This window comes from Gasterosteus aculeatus, chromosome X, assembly GCF_964276395.1.
Source record: "Gasterosteus aculeatus chromosome X, fGasAcu3.hap1.1, whole genome shotgun sequence".
NCBI lineage: Eukaryota > Metazoa > Chordata > Actinopteri > Perciformes > Gasterosteidae > Gasterosteus > Gasterosteus aculeatus.
Window position 1 is genome coordinate 8,985,325 of NC_135698.1, and position 23,086 is coordinate 9,008,410.

General features: G+C 45.5%; 1 protein-coding gene across 4 annotated transcripts; it reads right to left on the reverse strand.

Moving 5' to 3' along the window:
- Window positions 1-84: 84 nt before the first annotated feature.
- Window positions 85-22,881, reverse strand: LOC120808871 (IQ motif and SEC7 domain-containing protein 3). 4 transcript variants are annotated; one of them, XM_040162122.2, is made up of 15 exons: window positions 22,088-22,881; window positions 18,342-18,416; window positions 16,183-16,300; window positions 14,761-15,156; window positions 13,567-14,279; window positions 12,703-12,864; window positions 10,863-10,985; window positions 6,703-6,869; window positions 5,899-6,038; window positions 5,660-5,791; window positions 5,476-5,575; window positions 4,604-4,762; window positions 4,413-4,505; window positions 3,725-3,768; window positions 85-2,757 (listed from the first exon to the last, which is right to left on the reverse strand). In XM_040162122.2, the coding sequence occupies exons 1-15, from the start codon at window positions 22,606-22,608 to the stop codon at window positions 2,722-2,724; spliced, it is 2,979 nt and encodes a 992-aa protein (XP_040018056.2). In that variant the 5' UTR covers window positions 22,609-22,881; the 3' UTR covers window positions 85-2,721. The 4 variants fall into 4 exon arrangements, with proteins under 4 accessions (XP_040018056.2, XP_040018058.2, XP_040018054.2 ...); XM_040162120.2 differs by having other exon boundaries at window positions 2,240-2,774; window positions 22,088-22,771; XM_040162124.2 differs by lacking the exon at window positions 4,413-4,505 and having other exon boundaries at window positions 22,088-22,771.
- Between the last annotated feature and the right edge of the window lie 205 nt (window positions 22,882-23,086).

A 23,086-nucleotide genomic window follows, 5' to 3' on the forward strand; every position in this document is an offset into this window, starting at 1 on the left:
ATTCATTAGAGAGGTGGGGGTGATACAGATGGAGATATTGGGAGGAGAGGATTCAGGCGTCAACAGACACAGAAATGTCAGGACTGAGAGTAAAAACTACTTTATTCTTTTATTCTCTTTGAACAGAAAAAAATTAGAAATATTCCATTAGTAAACATGTTGATCTTTAAGAAATCTACTCTTTAGAAATATTGTTAGGGTGCAAATATTATTGACAGTGCTCCACATTGAGGATGCAGATTGGTGCGTCCCCATGACAACCATGGAGAAGGCAGGGCTAAGGGGTCGGGCAGAAAGTTAGGAAGAGGAGAAAATGACATTAACCAACCCAACATGCCCTGACATAATAATACAACATATAAATAAACTGCCCATGTGTACTGTAAAGAAAAGAAACAATATCATGCTGTTTAGTACAAGTCAGTCAGAGTTTACAGTAAACAAAGTGGGGTTGCTGACTTGAGAAATCAGTCTCTAAGTTGATTCTATGTTGTATTTGCTGTTGCTTTAGCAGCTATGTGTGTGTGTGTGTGTGTGTGTGTTTGTGTCTTGTGCATGGCCTGTGATTCACTGCACATATTCATCAATACAGAATAGCCCTTTACACATCTTAACAGGTGACACAGCCACATCTTAATTATTCTATGATAATACGACACTATAATTTCATGATGATTGTAGATCTGTAATGATATCAGTGTGTTGCCATGGTAACTGCAGTGTGCTCTATAAAAGCTGCCTGATTCCTGTCTCTCCTAGTAGAAGGATTTAGGACGCCCACTCATATTAAATGTGAATAATAATAATAATAATAGCTATAATAACTATAATACTCTTTTTTTTAAACTAGATTCTTCTCTGTACAAATACATACCTAGATACACACACTGGGCAAACCAATCACTTTTTCAGAATAAATCTATATTATCTATTTACACTCTATCCAATATATTCTGTGGTGCAAAAGATACAAGACATGTTTGGTGTGCCTCAGTTGGATGATTTGTGGCTCAGGCTCTGGACAGACAACCCGATGATGAGATCAATACTTTATCCATGATATTCCGTCTTCCGCTTCGCCGCTAATTAACATTCAGTATAGAAATGCTACTCGGCTTATAGAACTTTTTAGTGTGCACGATAAAATATTATTTGTGAGAGGAGAGTGATGGTTTTGTGAGGTGACCTTGGTGTGAAGCAAATCATATAATTATTTTGGGCACAAGTATTGCCTGAATCCATAGGTACTAACAGTATTCATACTCAGTGACCCATTAGAAGTCAATTTGCAGCAGGAGAAAGGCTTCATCTGGCTGTTTTAGCCTTGATTTCGATTAATTACCAGCCGTACTCCCCTGCTGCCCATGAGTAAGCAGACTGAAATCATTCACCAGCACGCTGCTCTCGGTTCAACTCAGATGTCACAGTGCAGCAAATAATCTCCTGAGCTCTAAGGGAGCAAAGTGCCACAGAATCAGGGCAGTCGCACAATATATTGTGAAGACATCTTCTCTCACAAGTTAAGCAAAACACACAACAATGAAGCACAGAAAAATATGATTGTCGCCAAGATGTGGTTTTAGGTTAGTTTAGTGAGTAGCAACATTTGTGCTTAATGCAGTTTACTGCACATAACAGGATGGAGATGCTGGCGCCAATTGGTCTGTTTCTTGGGCCTTTCCCTCCACCACTGATTAGTTATCTATTCCCTAGAAGATGAAGGAAACTAATAAGCAGCTACTCTCGTTTGTTCCCATTACGCAGAGATGAGGGGAAAAGAGGACTGCAGTGAGGAGATTATCTCTGCTGAAATGCTTCCTCACAGAGCAGTATCTAACACTGAATACCTGTGTACGAGGTGTGGACATAACATCAATATCCTGAAAGAGAACCAAACAAACGAGTTTTGTCCTTCATATTTAAAGCGATCCCTCAACTCTTTTCAGGGCTCCCATATTTAGCTTGTTCTAACAATGCCCCTCAGTTTCAGAGGCATAACTCACAGACACATATGTTGCAAAGGTGAAATCTAAAAAGCAGAGTTACAACATCTCTTTAGTGTTAAATCTAACCGGTTGACATGTTGGAGGCAAAAGAAAGAAGAAACATTGTCTTTCACAAATGGCATCAAAACTACTCCACATTCAAAAACATCACCATTCAAAACTATGAATAGATCTTTGTTGGTTTCCTTTTCTGTTGTCCTTTTACTCCACTCATGCAGTATATTCCTCTGTTTGTTTTTTTCTAGCAACGCTTTAATCTTACCATTCAAAACGAGTCAATAAGTGCTCCGGAAGTGATCCATCTGTTCCGTTCTGGGCCCAAAGGTTTGCCGGGTAGCCGTCGACTCAGACGATGCTGCGGGAACCGCTGGAGTTACGCCTACGGGTTAGGGGCAGGGTGTGGTGGAAGGGCATGGGCGAGTCCGGGGGACAGAACTGGTGGGGGTGGTTGTATGGTGGAGGTGGAGGCGGCAGAGGAGGCTGAGGACCATCTCCCCCGTCTATGACCCGCACGGGCGTGGACATGGCCGAGTGGATGAGCTGGTGGGCGGCCGGGCCTTGGCTGAGGAAAGCCTCCATTCGCCCTCGCCCGCTCTGGTCCACCACAATCACCTTGACTATCTGCTGGCATTGGATGAGTGTGTCTGGGCGAAGGTCTCCGGGCGGAATAGAGCCGAGCAGGGCGGGTGGCGCGGCCAGGGCCAGAGGCGTCGACTCAATACTGGGCTGGCTCAGTTGATAGGTCTGCAGCCTGTTGTGAATTGACACCTAGTTTAGGAACAGTCAGAGAACGCATGAGGAGTTACCAGCCTGAACGCAGCCTCTACGCAGCCCTCTGGTGTGTTACGCACGTGGGCATGCAGGCATGCAGGCGTGCAGGCATGCAGGTAGGCATTGGTGCAGGGCGAGCACATGCAATATATACACACACTCCACACTATTTTTCTCTCAATCGTGTTTTTACAGGATTCACCAGGCAGAGCAAAGAGCAGCGGGGTAAAGAAGAGAGTTTTTGATGTTGCGTGAGTGTGTGTGTGTGTTTGTGTGAAGCTTCAAGTCAAAGGGAGTGTCAGGAGAGGAGAGAGGTGACACCGAGGGCGGGTGTCTCCCTAACACACTTATTTGCAACCATAAAGGACTGACTGAGAGGCAGGAGAGAGAGGGGAAATAATGGGCAACGGAATAAAATAGAGACAAAATTGCAAACGAGGAAAACAGTCTCCAAAGCTACACTCAGTTAAAGCATGGGCTTGTTTTACAGACACACACACACACACACACACACACCCGCACGCATTCCACAGACAGACAGTATCAAGCTTATCTGGCTTTGTAGATGGTATTCTAGGAGCCAGCCTGGCTTATGGTGGGTCGCAAAGGCTTATACAATCAGGCTGGCAAGCAGCAGCTGATGACAAACGGGCGGCTGTGCAGGAAGCAGAGTGGCTGCTGAACCACTCACGAGGCACTGAAAGAGACTGCGGCGCCACTACGGCGCCCTCCTCTCAGCGGCCTCTCTGTCATCGGCTGCATAGTGAGGATGTCCCTTTAGTGGAGCGCTTTTAAAAGCGAAGCATAAAGCCAACTTTTTCTTTTTCCGGATGAGGCACAGTCCCTATTTACGAACACACACACACACACACACACAAATACAAAACCCACAGAACAAGAGAGGCAGGCGCTTACCTGAGTAAGACATGAGTGGCTTTTGCACTTACCTCTACTGTGTTGTTGCCGGTTTTATCGTACGCATCCTGTTGCCCTGTTGGTACAACAGGTCTGTTTGTAAGTCTACAGGCAGATTTATGCTCCACATACAGAAAATAGTTACTCATTATGCATTTTGTGAATCTACACAGTCTCAGAGAACGAGATGATACGACGACACGTCTCACATGGAACTAGAGTCTAGTTCACAACATCTGAAGGTTTGTGTCTGGTAGATATATATAATATATCTATCTATATAGATAGATATATTGGCCATAGCCAACTTAGCATGAAGGGAAAGAAAGTTGCTCTGTCCAAAGGCTATAATATCCACCTACCACTAGCACTTTGGGATTTTCTTAAATATAAAGTGCATTACAAATTAAATGTATTATTATTATTATTACCAGCACCTCTAAAGCTAACTATTAAAAGAAGTAGCTTGTCAGTTTAATTCATACAGAAATTAAATCAGTGCACAAAAAGGAAAAGAAAATCTACAAACCAATGCACCTTTTAATAATAGAAAATGACATCTTATGCCCTCTGATCATCATCCACTCCTTTTTTCAATTTCTTTTCCAGTGTGGTGAGCTTATCTGTCCTATTTTCTACATTACCTTGAGTAATGTATGCGTTGCTATGACTTATGTATGCAGTGTTGTGCGTTTTATGCTGCACGAGCAGAACTAGCACCTGAGGGAGAGCCATGTCCTGTGTGTGTGTCCACTTGCCCGCCATTGGTGTGTATGCCATGTGGCAGGATGCCTTGTTGCCTCTCCAATTCCCCTACATCACAAGAAAAGAAATTGAAACCAGCCATATACCTACAGTAGAGTGTTTTGTTTTGTTTTCTCAGTGCATATGTTGAGGCGTGTGTGCCTTACACTGGATGTGTATCTGCTCCATCTCGTTGACCTCGGTTATCGCCTCTCTGAGCTCTTCTGCAAACTTCCTGAGTTCTTCTCCACTCGGGGAGCAGAAGCTCACGAGCTGCTTCTTCTCCGAGGTGAACGGGCTCAGCATCGTGATGCCGTGGGCATAGTCTGATGAGAAGCACCATCAAAAAAACAAAATCACATTCACCATCACTTTAATTCCACGAAAGGATGCCGTGGTTCCGTGTGTTTCTGTCGGAAGCACTGTTTTTTTGAAAATTGCAACTACGGTTTTGCAGAAATATTAGGAAGGTACTAAACTATTTACCTCGACGAGGTAGGAAACAGACTATTCATTTCCATGCGACTATTAGGCATTTAAATAAAGACCTACACGGGTCTTCACATTCGTGGTGCCCATTGCAGGTTCAGTTAAAACATTCTTTAACCATAACAGCTGTTAGCGCTAACACAGTTAGCTCTGTCAGCATTATTAGCACCATTATCAGCTAGCCACCGGATCAGGTGTCACCATGTTAAGAGCTTTGTGGAGGCAATCCCTCAATTATGTAAAGTAAATATATGCAAAGATTAACAATTTTATTCAACCCTTTCTAGAGAGCTCTGGTTTTAAACAGTGCTGAGCTGAAATAAGTTGCATTCGTGGTCATACGTAGATAAAAACAGATTCTGCATTTCCATGGAAATTGTTATTGGTTTAACTTGAACTAACTTTAGTCTGGCATCTCAAGTCGCTAATCGGGGGAAGTATTGGCCCGGACAACCGCTGGCAACACCAAATCCTGTGAGTCACCTCAGCACTTTTCAGCACTTTAGGGTGTACGTAGAACACACTGCAGCGGAGTAAAAGAGCATCTCACATTCGTTGCTGAAGAGGTGAAACTGCATTCCCAGAAGACCCATAGCTTTACAGAAGGTGTATGAGGCCGAGCTTTTCTTCTTGGGGCACAGCTTTAGGATCTACAGTAGGGACACATGGCACACATTATGTACAAACTACCGATAATTCAGTCGCAAAGACTATTGTGGTTATTGATTCCTCACCAGCAGCAAGTCATTGAAGAGGAAGACCTCTCTCTGCAGCTGGGACAGTTTCTGTTTATGAGGCTTGTTGGCGTCAGGTACCTCAAACAGACGACAGCAGCACACCAGACGCCTGTGAGGCACGGCGAGGATCTGCAGAGGCAGAGTTAAAACGACGGGCATGGACAGATATACAAACGGCTCGTCGAAATGAGAAATACTGAAGGAAGGACCTGCACGCAAAGGTGAATATGACTCACAGTTTTGAGGCCCATGATGGACTGCTCCACGCGGCTCACGTAGGTGACGTGGTCTTCGTTGGAGCGGAGCTCCCTTTGTTGGATCCTCTCATAAATGCCAGCGACCATCTCCCTGGGGATGTCAGCTCCGTCATCCACACCTGAGGGAACAGTAGCCCACAGTCACCTTCGAGGTAAGGAGCACTGTAAGCCTCCCTCCGCCCTGTAGCTAGCTAATTACGATAATTCCATTGAAAACAACATCTTTTCATGTTTGACAACAATCTTTGAGGTTAATTTAGATGGACGTAAATGTGTTAGTAGTAGCTGTTGGAGACCTTTGTTTGAGCCTCAGGTGACACAAGTGACCCATATCTTAAAAATCTAATTCTAAGGGAGCCTCAATTAAATGAGTCGATGCCGCGGCCTCTGGAGCTGAGCTCTGAGTTAAGGATATCGGGAATCTCTTCCTGAACAGCTGAGTTTTCTTGATGGGGCGGGAGGGGAGAGCGCCCTTTGCCTCTTTGAGTAATTTACCTCCCTTTTAAGAGGCTGTCACTCAAAAGACAGACGGTTAGGTTGATACGAGATGGCTTGTTGTGCACCTTTCCCTCCCTTCTGCTCTCTTTTTTTTGTCCTCCTTTACATTTTGGCATATTTCTGAGTTGGATCTCCTCATGATCTGCTGTATGTCACCCCTGAAACATGTCTGACAGGCATTTTATCTATCATGTCCACACTACCTGAGACGACACATGCACACAACATCTAGTCAAACACACACTATCTCTCAATATGCTCATACATGTATTTGGACACACTTACCTCTGAGGTTGCGTATGAAGTCATCGAGGCCCATTTTGCGCTGAGGTTTGATGTTTGGTGAATACATGTCGGTGTTGAGGAGGACCACGGCAAAGGCCAGGATAAAGATTGTGTCTGGGTTGTGAAACTGCTGCACCACATCAGGATTACACATACAGTACCTCTGGCTGTGAAGGGGGAATAGGAGAACATAGACATAGGGGTAAATCTTAAGTGAGGCCCTTCTCTTCTCTCATGTCCTGGGCTAGATTCTAGGCCAATATACCACTGCGATAGACCCGAAAAATAGCTTTTATAGAGGAGACGCAGCAAGTCTCAAACCCCAGTTTTATACCATACGTGCCCTCAAAGTTTATAGCGTCTACGTGCAGCATCTACTAACTAAAGGGTGCAATGCAAATTTATCAAACAGGGCACAAGTTTTGGTGTATAATACAGCCTGATCTCCAAAACCTGTTCGTAAAAATGTATACAAAAATCTTGAAGATACAAATTCGTAGCGATACATACAAAATAAATACGGACTGCAACTGATGACGTCACCATATTCAAAGTGAATGGGGACCTGCACCCCGTAACCACACTTCGTAAAGTCTAACGATGTAAAATAAACGTGTTATGATTGCATTTTTAACGAGAAATCAATGTTAAATTGTAAGAATAGAATACTAACCCTGACCCCCTCAAAAAATCCAACATGGCGGAGAGACGTTCACTCAAGAATCCGACATGGTCCGCCATGTTGTTCACTCAAGGGGCGTGGTTAACCACCGCCAGTTCGTATGTATTGTTACGAATTTGTATGTTCAAGATTTTCGTATACATTTTTACGAACAGGTTTTGGAGATCACGTTGGTATAATACCAAAAAATATATATTAATATAATTAATATTTAAAAAATCCAAAGCTCCTTGTTGATGGTAGATTCAGTAACTATTCTATTATATTGCTTGACAAACAGACTGAATATAATAACATCATTGTTACTTTGTCAAAACAAAATTGATCAAACCAAAAAAAAACGGTGCTGTGAAATGTTGCTTATTTCTGCTTTGAGATTCAGATGTTGACGTATTGAGACTGATTTGATTGAATCACCATTGAAGCTGCAGCATTTTTCATTTGACTGACTCCACCATGAGATCATGAGAGTGACAGGAGACAGGAGTCATTTGACAAAATGGCACTGCCCTTGGTGAGGTAACGCTGCCCATATTTGGACTTCCTTTGCTCCATCACTGCCTCCAGGCTTCACAAACTCTCACTTGAAACCCCTCCTTCCCTCCACAGCTCCCTCCCTATCTTTCTTACTGTCACTTGCACTTACACAGTGGGCCATTTCAGTAGTGGGAGGCTTTTATCTCTGTGGCCAGGCAGGATCCAGACACGGAGAGGGCCGCTTTGCTCCAGAGAACTATGTACTCACCGGAGCATCTGAGACTTACAACCAGAAAGCTTGTTCCCAGACCCCCAAACAAGATCTTAAACCAGAGTACGCATAGGGAATCAATTGACTGCCGTATATTAATGTGAAGAAGAATATTGATGCAATGGATCCTGCTTGGCTCAAACACTGCTAGACATGTAATATGCACATACGTAGACACACAGGGGCAGAGATGAGCCTCCTGATTTGCCATTTTGATGTAATACTGCAGCCAATTCATCCAAGACTGAAAGCGATGCAAGATCTACTGTGCAAGTGTGCGAGCTTATGGAAGGATGTGCATGGATGTGTAATGCACATGAGAGCAAACATTTCAAGTGAATAAATAAAGCTGTGGTAATGTCTATGCATTTGTCTTTATTTGTGCTTCATTCACACATTTCTTCAAGCACGGATCTCCGTCTTACGTAACCTGCTTATTCAAACAGCTCCAGATATCTTGTCTTCATATCTGCATACGAATGTTGCATGCCAGCTGGCACAAATTCCAATTCGTATTAAAGAACTACTCACATCAAGAGTACAACCCGTTCAAACAGATGACATAACAACTGTTACGTAACAGACCTGTCATCGGATGTCTGGCCGCCCCAATGAAAGCCCACTATTATCTGACCTGTACTCACGGTTCTTAGCTAGAGAAAGTGTGGCCTCAGATCGCTGATGAATTTGTAATCTGCACCCAGGGGGCTCGGCGCATATGATTGAGTGAGTTGTGATTAGCTGATGACCTCGGTGGGTGTTCTGATTGGCCCTCAAATCAGAAGCAGAGAGGGGATGTGTCATGTCTGCTCATTTCCTCTCTTACCTCTAACTTGCCTGTAATCAGGTATTGCTTATGATTCTACAGCCTGCTACAGCTATTAAAACACATCAATTTGCCACACATTTGCATTTAAGTTGCATTAGGATAGACCTGGAATTTATTTTGAGTCAATCCTACATAATCCGTTTTGCTGCTATAAATACTAACTGGAGCAATAAATTAGCACTAATCCGCAGTTGAAAATAGTCCTCAACATATGTGCTATATATTCCTGTCAGAGCAATGTTTGTTGAACCTATGAATTAGTGCCACGCTAGCTGATGTCTCTTATGATGGCAAAGTCCATCTGAGGGCCAGTCTAGCACTTTACAGGCTGACATGTCCTCACTAACCCCTCAGTAGATGATCCGCTGACTTTTCAGATCAAATCAACAGTCAAATTTGTCAAAAAAGCCACTTTTTATCACTTGTTCTCTAGTGCTTTGTTGTTATTGCACTATGTTGTCTTATCTGTCTTGTTGTCCGTTGTCTTACAGTCTGATGTTATGCACCAACCGCCAAGTCAAATTCCTTGCATGTCTAACATATTGGTATATATGGTAATAAGTGTTCCTGATTCCTGAAGTGTTGTGGCTGTAGACTCAATCTTAAATGTTTAAATCCTCAGTATGAACCAATGGGCTTGAGCCAAAGTGACAGAGGACAGGTACACAGAAAGGAGACCGCAGAGCACAAAAAGACAAGCTGAAGGTCAGCAGCTCAAACAAAGTCCACACATCGTGGATGCGGAAATCAGCATGCAGTACTTTTTCTACGGTAACACTGAATTATACAACCAGCTTGCCGTTCAGGAGGATATCTTGGTTTGTGAGTTCAAAGGGGCAGCGGATCAACTCATGGTGGAGACATTGTTAATAATCCTCAGGCAAAGTCCAGCACATCAGAAGAGGAACATTAAATGTATGCGACATTGCAACCAATTACTCTGAAACATAAAACAATCATGGCCATTTTTATTGCATTTTTAGTCCTGGGAGCGATCTTGGGACATTACCGGGACATTTCAAGGGCAGTGTCAGCCAGCGGCAAAGGAGACAATTGCAGCTCCAATTGGTCTACTCACTTCTGCCTGTTTTTGCCTCAAAGACCTGCCAGTCAGAAATTAAAATTGCACTATAATGACCTGTTTCTGACTAGGAGTTAGTTAGAGGGAAAGCTGCACGGCCAAGTCAACTGGAAGGCCACAGGGAGCGTGCATGCTACAGTAGGTCTCTCATGTCCTCCCGGAGTTAAAATAAGTGTTTTTTAAATGGCTCCTACAATTTAGTGACTGTAGGGCAAGACCCAATAAGCACAAAATCAGCTTAAGCTAAAACCCCATGAGCATCAAACATGCACTTTTACATAATTATGAGTGATTCCGGATGAAAAGGGACACACAAGTGACATGCAGCCTGGTCTGGTTAGAAAGTGCCATCCAGGGGAATTAGATGTGAAGAAGAGCTTGTAATTTTGTGCCACTGATGGCCTGCAGCTCATATCACAGCAATGATGGGCTGACAATCAAACACTGCTGAGTTAAGTCAAAGGTTACAGGCAATCAGTGTAATTTGCTAATGATACACAGCATTGGTTTCATCAGAGCCTGCAACATTGAGCTGGCATAACCAGTAAAACTAGATTCTAGATACGCGTGTTACCCCCAGGCCGCAAAATAACATTAAAAAACTTTTCTATTTCATTGCAAAATATGTGAGCCTGGCCACATGTGTTGCACAAATGGCCAAAGGCAAAACTTCTGTGCATTTCAAAAGGTTCAGAGTGCCCTTACCAGCCCCGCTAAGTCATGTGATGGACTGTTGTTGTGTTGAACTGTATTGAAAAAAAAATGATGCCAGAGCCTGTTAGCCAGCCAGGGCTTGTTGTAAGCGAGTTGACAGTCTCACCTAAAGGCTTCGATGAGTCTCTCCACTTTCTGTGCTTCTCCCTGAACACGAACGTGAGCCTGGAACTTTCTGAGGGCTTCGTCGAGCTCCATGCCTGAGAAATCCATCTCATCCACAACACAGCTATTACGAGACAGTCAGAGAGAAAGGAGAGAGAGTTGCATTTAGCTGCAGTTTGTCACTGCAATGAGAAGGTGAGAGAGCGAGTGTGTGCATGTACATCAAACTGTGGGCAACCAAGTGCTGAGGGCAAATCTTCCCCTCACAGTCATACCTCCAATTCAAAAGCACTGACCTGGAAGGCGCACATAGAGACAACATGTTTGCACACGCACACACTTGCAAACATCAATAGGGAAGACGGGGTCTGATGACAGTGGGAGATAAGAGGGGGAGGAAAGAAAGGGATGAGAGGGTAAAATAATGAAATGCAAAGAGCAAAGGGGCAGAAGAGAGGTACATGAAAGGCTGAGGGCAGGCTGAGGCAATGGAAGAAGTGCACGTGCATTTATGTGCAAACGTTCGTTTCTTCCCGTGCATGTGTGTCTGTGTGTATTAAAGAAAGTGAGGGTGTGTAGCTTGTATGTGTGTGCGTGCTCGGTTCAGTGCAGTGACCTATTTCTACGGTCTCTGCATCAACCTCAGCAAAAAGCCTTTTCTATCGTGGATCTCTGTCTACACCGGTTGGATTCAAAAAGTGTGAGTGTTAACGCATTAAGTAAATGCGTGTTTTCGTGGATGTGTTGCATTTATGCATGCAAGTGGTACATGACAAGCCTGTGTGTGTGTGTGTGTGTGTGTGTGTGTGTGTGTGTGTGTGTGTGTGTGTGTGTGTGTGTGTGTGTGTGTGTGTGTTATCACGTGTTTATGTCTGGTTAGGTTCCAACGTCTAGTTCTATTTTAGATATTTTTAAATACCTGAATCCAATAAAGTTAGAGTCAAGGTCTCTTATTAGTTTTTTATGTCCTCTCTTTTTTTAGTGATGAAGAGCAACGTAAAAAACATCCATTAAAATGTCCTTTATGACCCTGGTACGAACTCAGAGAATTGAAAGCCCTATTAGCTATTAAATTAACCTTGGGGTGGGATTTGCATTTTTTAAGTGATGTTTCCAGGGTCCTGAAGGAAATTTGGTCTTTAACTTTCAAGCCATCACGAATGAGAAGTCCTAGAGATGCTCTGAATAATTTTATAAGTTTGAACATCTCTAAAATAGCAGCAATGTAGCAAAATCAACTTGCTAATGAGGACCTTGTCATGTAAGGGAACATGTCTAGAACAGCTATAAATAGACCTTGAGTTTAGATTGTTATGTCAAGGGAAGTGCTTTAAATATAATTTCCCACTAAAATACCTAATTATACAAAAACAATACATAAATAAATAATAGACAAATTGACTAATTTGATCAGATTTGAACAGGTGTTTTGGTCCAGATGCTCAGCAGCCCTTTTTCACAATGTAAATGGTAAAATAAATAATAACAGACGGGTCTACATGATCAACTTAAGTGTGTCAAGACATGACAACAAAAAATTGGTTCTTATTAGAACTCCGCCAATATTACACATTAAGATCAGGTTAATTGTCATGAGGACTACCAATAATGAGGCAATCTGTGGCATGAAGTCCGAGGGATAACCCTAAAGATGTCATCAAGTCATTGGAAAGTGTGAAATATATCATAGGATGGACCTTGATTTAGAATTATTTTGTAAAACCCAAATCGATGCCATTGGGGTTTCAAAGATACTTTAATTCAATGACAGGACTTGTGCAGAAACCCAACCACGTACGTGTCTGTGTGTGATGCGTACTGCATGAATAATCAGAACTCACTCAAGGACATCTCTGTTGAATTGCAGTTTGCTGTTCCCCAAGAACTCTCCAATCATCTGTCTGCTCAGGCCTTTCCTCTGCAGCAGGAAGTGAGCCACTCCAATGGCGGTGTCTGGGACGAAACCACGCGTGATCAGGAAGTGGATGCCTCTCTCTGGGTTCCTAATGCAATTAGCCGGCAGAAAAAAAGCAGGTCGTGTTAAGACTTAAATAGCGTGTGTGCGATGTATTTGTGCATTCAAGCCGATAGGTGTGTGGGCCTGAGTGGGAAAGAAAAGAGAGATGGCGCTTAATGTGTGTGTGTGTGTGTGTGTGTGTGTGTGTGTGTGTGTGTGTGTGTGTGTGTGTGTGTGTGTGTGTGTGTGTGTGTGTGTGTGTGTGTGTGTGTAAATGAAGGGGAAATGAATGTGTGCGTAAGAGGAAGCAGAAAGAAAAAGAGGGAAAAGAGGAGTGCATGTTTCCTCTGCACTGCTGGATCTCACCCACTGTCACTGATGCATATGAGTGCATTTATTTTCATTTGTAATAACGAATATTAAGTGCAGTTCTTTTTATAGAAACCGAGAGGCTTTCACATTGTCCACGACCTCCTTGACTGCCTCTCCTCTTCAACCGCATTAGCCCCATCTCTCTGTCTGTCTTTGTCCCTCTTCCTCTCTCGTTTTTCCACTGACATTACAAGATGGCATGAAACATGCAGCTCCCCCCCAAAAAATCACTAATGAGCAGCTTCTTAGATCCGTTTTGCAGGGCAGATTTGTTAAACACAAACAGTGATAGGTGTACTCTGAACTCTGTGCTTGAGGGTGCAGAAATAATTCACTGTGTGTGTGTCTGTGCGTATGTGTGTTGCCGCCTACTCACACGTTGAAGAGGTTGAGTCCCATGCGGTAGAGGCGTTTGCGGTGTGTGTCTGTGGATAGAGTTGGGGAGCGGCAGGAGGCTGGATCCTGGCAGTGGTCCCTGGGCAGAGAGACCACCAGGGCCTGCAGGGCGTCTGGGCTCGGCCCCCCGGGGATCTGCTGTGGATGAGTATAATGGTACTGCTGGTACTGCGTGTAAATCTGAGCAGGTTGCTGATTAGACTGGGCTGAGGTGGAGATAGAGGTGGATGTGGACCCCAGTCTGTCTGTGCCGATCACTCCCTCTGTTCCTCCTCCTCCTCCTCCTAGAGTTGCCACTGCCGAGCCCCTCCTGGATCCTGCATCAGCCATTTCCAGCTCCTCACTTGGAGGAGGTGCAGGAAACTCCGGCTCCTCTGCGAACTCGCCATCTCCGCCTCCATCCACCCCGCTCGCGGAAGTCTTCCTGCTGCCCGGTTGTCCCCCGCCCGCATTGCCCAAGGAGGTGGTGGTCGTGGTGGTGGCGGTGGAGATGGTGTAGGAGCTGTTGCTGTCGATGTGAACGGTGACATCCCTGAAGGCCATGAGCAGCGAGCTGGCACTGCGGGGCAGACAAGCACTCTCAGCAGCTGCACGAAGGGCCCCGGGGTCCATCAGTAGCCCCTTCCCATCTCCACCTTCCGACAGGCTCCAACCACGGAGGGCGTCATCAATTGACAGTGCCAAAGAATGAAGCTGCAAATTTGATGATAGAAAAAAATGTGCATTAAAACTTAATGATTTAATGTGGTTAGGACATGAGTCAAGAATGTGAGTTCTGCTAATTTGGTCTGACTATTTCTGGCACTAGAGAAAGAAGATAAACAGTGATGGTTGGCTACCTAAGGGATAAGGACATTTAAAACATTCAAACAATCTATCACGGCACTCCGTCCAGTCAACGCATTGCTCTCTAAGCAGATAAATGCATGTTGTACAAAAAGTCAGGGATCATAAAAAGAAGCAACCCTCTGGGTATTTCCTGTGGCTCTGCTGCAGTGTGCAGCTTAATCAGATGCTTCTGACTTTGAGGACAGCTAACTTTTCTTGGAGGTTGTAGAGATAGTCCAGAAATTGGCTGACAATGACATTCCTGGAGGCATCCTGCTAGCCTGCCTGGTCAAAGAACAAAACCCTTTTTCTTTCTTTATTTACTGCAGCATCGTGAACTAAAAACCTGATCAGAGAAGCAGTCCTCCAGCTGTGTGAGTGTTTGTCCAGGTGTCTGAGGTGGGACAGCGGCAGGAGGGGCACCAGCTGATGGGGCAGATGCAGGCGAAGGGGGGAGAGAGGTGGAGCGACACGGGGGAGGAGGAGGAGTTTTGGAGCGTAAGGGAATCTGTACTCCTCCAGGATGGAGACTGTAACTGTGTCTCTGGGCTGTGTTCCTGTTTCGGCCCGAAGGGCTCGGGTGGAGCATGGAGATCCGACGGGGCAGCTTGCTCTCCGACAGAGAGTTACGAATCTTCTGGAAGTTTTTGCTGAGCTGGTACTGACGGAAGGCCGTCTGGATACGGCGGGCTGCCCGCCTCGCTATCAGATGGCCTCCATATTTCTGCTCCAGCTCATCTATCTGGGGATGGGAGAAGAGAGTTAGTGGGAGTGATTTTAAATATCCAACATGTTTACAAAGATGTAAGATCCTGAAGACGGTGTGAGAGTCATTGCTTAGCACATAGCAGCCACTGAGTGTTTACTCATCCACCAGCAGGCAAATATCATAATGTCATATTGTACCCATGTCTAAAAAAGAGTCAAGCGAATTTAAGCATTGCCTGAGTCATGAGTCAGGACACTTACACTTCTATCTTCTAAGAAGTATCCGTCTTACTTTTCTGTACACTCTTTTATAACCTTTGAGGGTTTATGGCGTTCATAGAGCCAAAGTAAACATCATCCATCATCGTTCAACTGTTAATAATGCCTGAAGGGCCATAGGCAGGAGGATGGATGGGCTGTGACAAAGGTGATTTTTGCAAAAATGAATAGAAAAGTAAACACCGGCACAAGCCTATTTCTGTTCCGTTTGTTGGCAGAGCAGCTTAGCCCAAAAGCTCAGCCCCTTCCAGAATTTTGTCCTCATACATTTTCAGCAGAAGGGTTGGAGACGAGGGAAGATGACACAGAGGGAGAAAAAGGCGGACAGCGACACATGTGCCAGTGTGTGTGTGTGTCTTCTTACACAGCATGTCCACAAAAAGTGCATGTGCACCTGTTCACAAACAGAGACACGCATATAGGCACTAACACAGCAGCAGCGATATCAGCAGCAACCGCAGACCCTTCAGCAATTTGGTACGAGAGATAAAGGCATCTCCAGCCGCAAGAAGCAGTTAATAGCTGTTACCATGACAACCTAGCATAGTTTGCGTTGCTGTGGCTTTGACGGTGGAATTGCTGGTGTTATTTTTCATGTCAACACAACAGACAGAAATAGATTCGAATTTGAATCTTTTTTTTGGCAAATGATCGTCCAATGAGCAAATCCTCGTGTTAACAACAGGAAGGGGAGTCAGCGTTCACTTGTGGTTACACACACACACACACACACACACACACACACACACACACAATGGAAACAAATCTGCAAAAAACATACCTGTTTGTTCTTATTCTCAAGGCTGATTTCGTACTCGCTCGGCCCTTCTCTCTTGGTCCCCTCCACTTCCTGTCCACCACCGCAGGACGTTCCGCCCTCCAGGCTGAGCATCTGTCCACTGCCACGGAAATAAGAACAGAAAGCTGTTAGTGCTCCCTGCTGACCTTCAAAATTCTGCCGTCTCTGCAGTCCGGGTCATCAGCTAAGCCGTTTTTTCGAGGAGGTTCATGAGAGCAGCGGTAGCGGCACAGCGTGATGTGCGGCTGAGTCGGCTCGGGGCAAAGGTGACTGTGTTTATGTGTCAAGTGCTGTTTGGTCAGGTTTGTGGCAGCAATGCAGGTTTCATGAAGAAAATGAAGTCCATAAGAAAGCTTTTATGTAAATTGACTTGTGCTAGGACCATAATCCTTCCACTCCTTCACTATTTCTTTCTTTCGTTCTTCCACAGGTAATGCCTACCGTTATAAACAAAAGGAAGAGTGCTAAATCCAACTGGGGAGACTAAAAAGCCTTCTCATGATTAAATAATGAGCTCACCACTAAAGCCCCTCTTTGTTTTCCTTGATTGCTGTTAAAGCAAATTGTCTCTGTTCTCCAGCCAAAAGTCAGCGATATGGCCAGAGATGCGTCATCATATCTTTAAATGAAATAAAGTTGGAAGGGAAAAAGAGGGAGAGAGATACTGTGTTGGGTACGTGCATGCTGGAGGCTGTCTCTATCAAAAACTCTATTAAAATGCTGCCATGCCCCTGCGCTGCATCAGAATACATTACAGTACATTAGAATACATTAGAGGATTTAAAAGCAAGAGTTGAGCTATTAACGCATCTGGACAGCAAAAGCCTCCATAATGCTGTGGCAGCTGTACTCTCTTTCTCACACACACCCACACACAACCACATATGCACACATATGCAGCAGCGAGAAACGAACCAAGCACACACTCCAGTTGTGTCATGTGACGTCACGGTGGAAGTGAAAAGAGTGTGTCAAATTGCATCTCTCAGGGTCTTTCAGAGATTTATAGTTCTGTACAGCCTGGCAAGAAACACACACACACACTCTCATTCACATACACATGAGCATGCACAGGAGGGAAAAGGCACAGCAGGTTAGACTAGAGGCGGATCTCGTGACATCTCTTGGGAGGTTTGCATGCTCTGATGGATTCAATGGATGACAGCAAGGGTGTAGAGGTGGAGCAAGTCTGCAGCCAGAAGGCAGGCGCAACTTCATGTGATGATAATAATGAGCTTCGGGGATGCACGGCTCATCTAAACCCCATCATCTCAGGTGGGCGTAAACTGCTGCTGTGCCATTGGCTCGTCCAATCGGGACTTTGCGGCTCTATGATGATGATAGCTGTCATCAAATCAGAGGACAGAGAGGGATTCCAGACAAACAGATAGTGATATTAATAAAAACAGAGTGAGGGACATGCTTGGTGAGGAGGGATGAGACAGAAACAAACGACAGATGAATAATGAGTAGTGATGCATACAGAGATAAACAACACAAGGTGGAAGCTATGAGAGCAAATGAAGAGACAGACTAAGAAGACACCAATGGGAATTTAGTAGCACACAGGGTTTAACGATGGGAGAAACTCTAGAGGAGGGAGGCCAAAACCTTAAATTCGGGCAATCATTGAGAAACAAATCCAGCTTTTCAGAGTTTTACAACTGAGCTTGTGAGCAAGTGAAAGGTCATGCCCTCACACAGAAGATAAACATGAACAAACTCATACAACAAACGAGCTGCCCACACAGAAATAGATGACAAAAGTGGTTCAAAGTCCTTTTTTCTTAGTTACTATGGTAGTGTTAAGGTTGCGTCATTACTGGGTTGCTATGGGCACTTTTATAGATCCAATATCGGTTTACCTCACCTCTCTCTCTCTCTCTCCATCTCTCTCCATGTGTGCGAATCACCATTGAAGCGGAACAATCTATAGGCTTAATACAGAGCGTTTCACTGTCTCACTGTAACGCCAAGCGTGTGCAGAGCAGCCCGTACGAGGACACAGATGCGCATGCAGTTTGTACTTAAACAGAGACAGAAGGCTTTCAATTGTTGACCGGCCATACTGTTAAAGTAAGAACTGCTGAGATAAACAGTGGCATGAGAGTGTCAGTGATTGGCGGGTGACTCGGTTTTACCTGGATGAGCCTGTGGTGTCAGCCTCTGGGTGTTCAGGGGCGGGGCAGCAAAACTGGTGCAGCACGGTCTCGCTCCTGAAGGGCAGACGAGAGAGAGAGGGGGGGGGTAGGTAAGCAAAGGGGGGAGGAAAGCAGGCAGAATCAGAAGGACAGCATGTCATTCAGTTGTTATTGGCTCGGCGCTGGGTGTTTGCCTTGTTTCCATAGTCCTCCTTATGTTCTTTCTTAGTGCAACATCCCAAAAGACACTGAAAAGATCCCTGTTATGCTCTTCTGGATTATTTCCATGGGCTCTGTGTGGGGCTCAATGTGGCACTGATCCGGTGGTAAATACCCTATGTAGGTCAATTCAAGGCCGAGGATGCTTAGATTGAGTGTGAGTTTGAGTATCTGGATGAGCTTGTCTACATTCCCTCCCATCCAATCAGGTCTGTTGTGATTTAGCAGAATTCCCAATCAGGACAGATGGTCACTCCAGCTCTGTTTCCTGTACTGTCTCTCCTTAAGTTAGCCTCTTTCATTTCTCCCTCATACATTTTACATTTACATTCATATTTTAAGCATCTTGCTGGTACTCTGATCCGGAGCAATTTAGAGTGAAAAGATTTTTTAAAAATAGAAAGAAAACAAGACACGTCAAGACCTTCCGCCAGCAACATTCTCAAAAGAATATTCATGACTTCAAAAGAGATTGTATCATGTATATTTTGTATAGGAGGTGATGAAAGTGTAGTTCACATTTGGTCATTTCCCAATGAGCTGAAAGCATCCAGTTGTCAGTGAATTATCTCTCCTTCTGTGCTTGGACCTGAGCTCAGCTCAGCATATTGCTCGTGACACAGAGCCACAGTGACAGGCAGTCAGAGTCTGTGCGAGGCTCGGGGTGACATTCCAAGCTATAAAAAGCGATTACTGTTTCACGGCAACTTCCGCAAATTCAAAAGGACGCTGATGTTTTAAATAAACATACCTCTGATCAGCACACTGTGCAACACCTTTCACACCTTGCCTACAGGTCCATGAACCATTTGATCTCCATTTAGCAGCACCGCTGCTGTGGTTCTCAACTCTGCTCTTAGAACTTTGAGAAACGCTGTTTCACCGGGCCAGGTCTCGAGCCAAGTATCTGCCTTTTACGACTTGTTATTATAAGCGGATTCAGTATCTTTGAAAAATAACCAGCGCTTCTTTCAAAGTTCTGTCTCATTTTGCTCTTCTCTTATAATCACATTTTATTGCTCAGTTACATTTAATATTTTCCTTTTCAGTCTTTTGATCCGTAGACAAATTATTAATTAATTTTCATAAGCTATACTACATGTTCATTTTTTTTAAATATAGGTATAAACTAAGTGACCATATATATATACGCAGCGTGGCAGTCTTTCACCATCTCTGTTATGTAGATTTTGCGGATATATTCTGATGGTTACCTGGTTGATGGAGCAGGGGCATCACAAAACAAACTTTAGAGAGAGAGAGAGAGCGAGAGAGCGCGAACGGGTGAATATTTCAACACTACATGCCTCTTGCTGTCAGGCCGTGTTCTCTCTCTCGCTCTCTGTGCCCCATCCTCGCTCACCCCTCATCCCTCTCCCTGTCCTGTTTTGTAAGAGTACTTTAAACGCAATGCTTTCATCCGGTAGAGAGTGCAAGGAAGAGGAGGGTCGACATGAAACAAGATCAGCTCCATTTGGACTCAAAGCGTTGCCGGCGCGTTGTATGCACCTTCCACTGCGCCCGCGGACGCCACAGCGTGTCCCTCGGTTGTCCAACCCATCTTTTTGCTGAACTGAGGAGACAGCTTCCCCAAATGCGCCCTTTATATCATAGGCTTGTTTGGTCTCTGCTCATACCTGTCTCCTGTCCTGTGGACAGAGACCCGTCATAGCCTCTTTCTACGCCCCCCCCCCCCCATCTCTTTCCACCTCCTTCCCCTTTCACTGGCCTACTCCAAAGTCAGCCTCGAAGCTCCTTCCTCCAGACACCTCAAGGGCTCCATCAAAGACAACGACTGAACATGCATCCCTCTCTCTTTCGAGCTCTCTGCCTTTCTCTCTCCTGAGAATGGCTGATTACCGTTCGCTCCATGGGCTAAGTGGGGCAGATAGCAGGCTCAGCTGTGGGAAGACAGACATTGAGGGGAGAGGATCCTGTCTCTCAACTCAAAGGACTCAAACCTGTGCACTGACCAAGATGACCATAATGCAAAGCACACAAGTAAGTAAATAGCCACCATATGCACACACACACACACACACACACACACACACACAGTACGCCATAGGCAATGACAAGAAGGTGACTCCTCTAAAAATGCAAGTGAAAATCGGTGCTCCCGGTCCCCTGCGAGCAAAACTACAAGTTAGGTGTAAACCTGCTGGTCTTATCCAGAGCAACTTCATGGACAGGTGAGCATAGAAGGCTGCATTCAAGGACACACAATTAGCACCTGCACGTATATTTTGTCCACTCCGATGCCTGATCAACTGTTGCGGGGCTCTGCTGTGTTCTCCCTCCAGCTTTTATAATAACAATTCATTTATTTTAATTTCTTCCTCAGCAGGTAACCTAATTTAAATTAAGAACCAGTGGTGTTACACGGATGTCTGTCAAATAATAACCAATTTGCCGCAGGGTAAGCCCTCTGGAGACCACAACTCAGGTTCCAGAGAGAGCAACAGGCGCACACAAACACACATTCAAACGCACACCGCGAGAGACGGAAAGGAAATGTGTGGCAGGTGAATCATTCACTGGAGGATAAATATCAACAACTGCTTGTCTTTTTTTTCATGTGCATGTCTCCCCTTGTGCACTTCTCTCCTTTTCTCCTCTAAACTCCTCCTGTGTGTTGAGTTGCTCCCACCGGTGTGGGTGGAGTCCCAAAGAGACCAATCACGACTCCTGCTGGGAAACAACTTATGAACTGAAAGTACACGCGCACACGGAGGGAGAAAAAGAGAAAATGATGGGTTTTCTCTCATTAGGTGACGTGCGGATGTACTCTGGTGCGAAGCAGGGGGTGTGGGGTGCGTGCGTGCGTGTGTGTGTGTGTGTGTGTGTGTGTGTGTGTGTGTGTGTGTGTGTGTGTGTGTGTGTGTGTGTGTGTGTGACTGACAGTGTGCACGTGTGCCTCATCTAACACAGTAACATCAGAGGCCCAGAGGTCCCGTGAGAGTTCACAGATCCCGTGCGGTAATTAATAGAGAAATCAGCAGGACCTTGGACAGCGACCAACCGCGTCTCATCGCGAGTGAGGCTGCGCCTGTTTCAAGCTGACGGTGACCGCCTATGTTTTCAGCACACAAATACACTCACGCACACACACACGTATGCGCCCGCGCGTGCACACGCTAATATATAGGCCTACTACAGCTGTTTGTTATGTAACGATCCAGCATTCGTGATCCAGCTTCACATTTAAATACTCCTTATGTGTCCTCCGTCACGGAACCACAGAAATGAGTAATTTGCCCGTGTTTAACGCTCCGTCTTCAGGACACGCACGTGCGCGCGTGCACGCTCAGAATTATACAGTTTTAGAAGGATGCCACTCAAAAGCTACGACGGATGGAAGACAGGCTTAATGAACGGATTAGTGCTATAGGTCGATACCGGAGGAAATGCATTAGCACAGGAGTTTTTTTTAATATAGAAAGCCCAACCTTCTGAACTGCCTGCATGCCGTACTCAAGTTGACTATTTTAGGACGGATATAAATGCAACAGATATATTCTACTCACTCGGATTTCCTTGACAGGGCCAGGGAATGACAAAGGGCCGTGGGGGTCATTGGAACCAAAGTGCGGCAGCTTTGGGAACTTCCGCCGTTTTCTGGTTCACTGTCAACTGGGGAGACCGTGGACAGGTCGGCCGGAACCAGCTGCATGTCCCCAGGGTCCATGGGTTGGGAGGGCTGCTGGACCTCCGAAGTCGCCTTTACGGGGGTTGATGCCGCGCTGTGTTCCAGGAGAGACTCCGCACTGGTCTTGAGCTGCGGGTCCTGAGGGTGGTGGTGTTGATGGAAGCAGCTGGGGTCCGGGTGATGGTGGTAGTGGTGATGGTAAGGATGCTGCTGTTGAACCCTGACGTCCCGCAGGTGCCTGTTCTCGCCAATGAGCTCGTCCACCCGCCGGTCCAGCTCCTCTATCCGGGAGCGCTGGGTCTGGATGAGGCTCTGCTGGTTCTGGACGATGGTGGTGAGCTCTCGCAGGTACAGAATCGCCTGCACCGGATTTTCCAGGAGGCTGGTGCTCATCATCATACCCGAGACAGGAGGAGGGAAGAGAAGCCGAAGAAAACAGCTGGACTGACGGATGGAGGACTGAGGAGATGCAAAATATCCGTGAACGCGGATGAGAAGATTAGGTGTCCTTGCGCTATCCTCCCCTTAATTCTGCTCGGCTCCGGATGAAGCTCCAGCGACCGAGCTAGGCTCTGCTCCTCCGGTCGCTTCCCTCCCCCCTCTCTGTCTTTCTCTTCCTCGCTCTTTTTTCTCTCTCCCACTGCGCTGAGTGTTGCTGATGAGAGGAGCGAGGTCCAGATGTGACAGCAGGGAGGAGGGGAGGCGAGGCGCTGGCAGGCGGATGCGTCATTACGCACTTGCAATGAGAGAGCGAGAGAGCAAGCACGCGCCCTACAGGCCGTTCACGGAAGTTCCACATCCGAGCCATATTCCTGGTTGAAGGCTACTGCACAGAACATCGGACTATTTGTAATTACTGCTCCACGCCATCCTTATG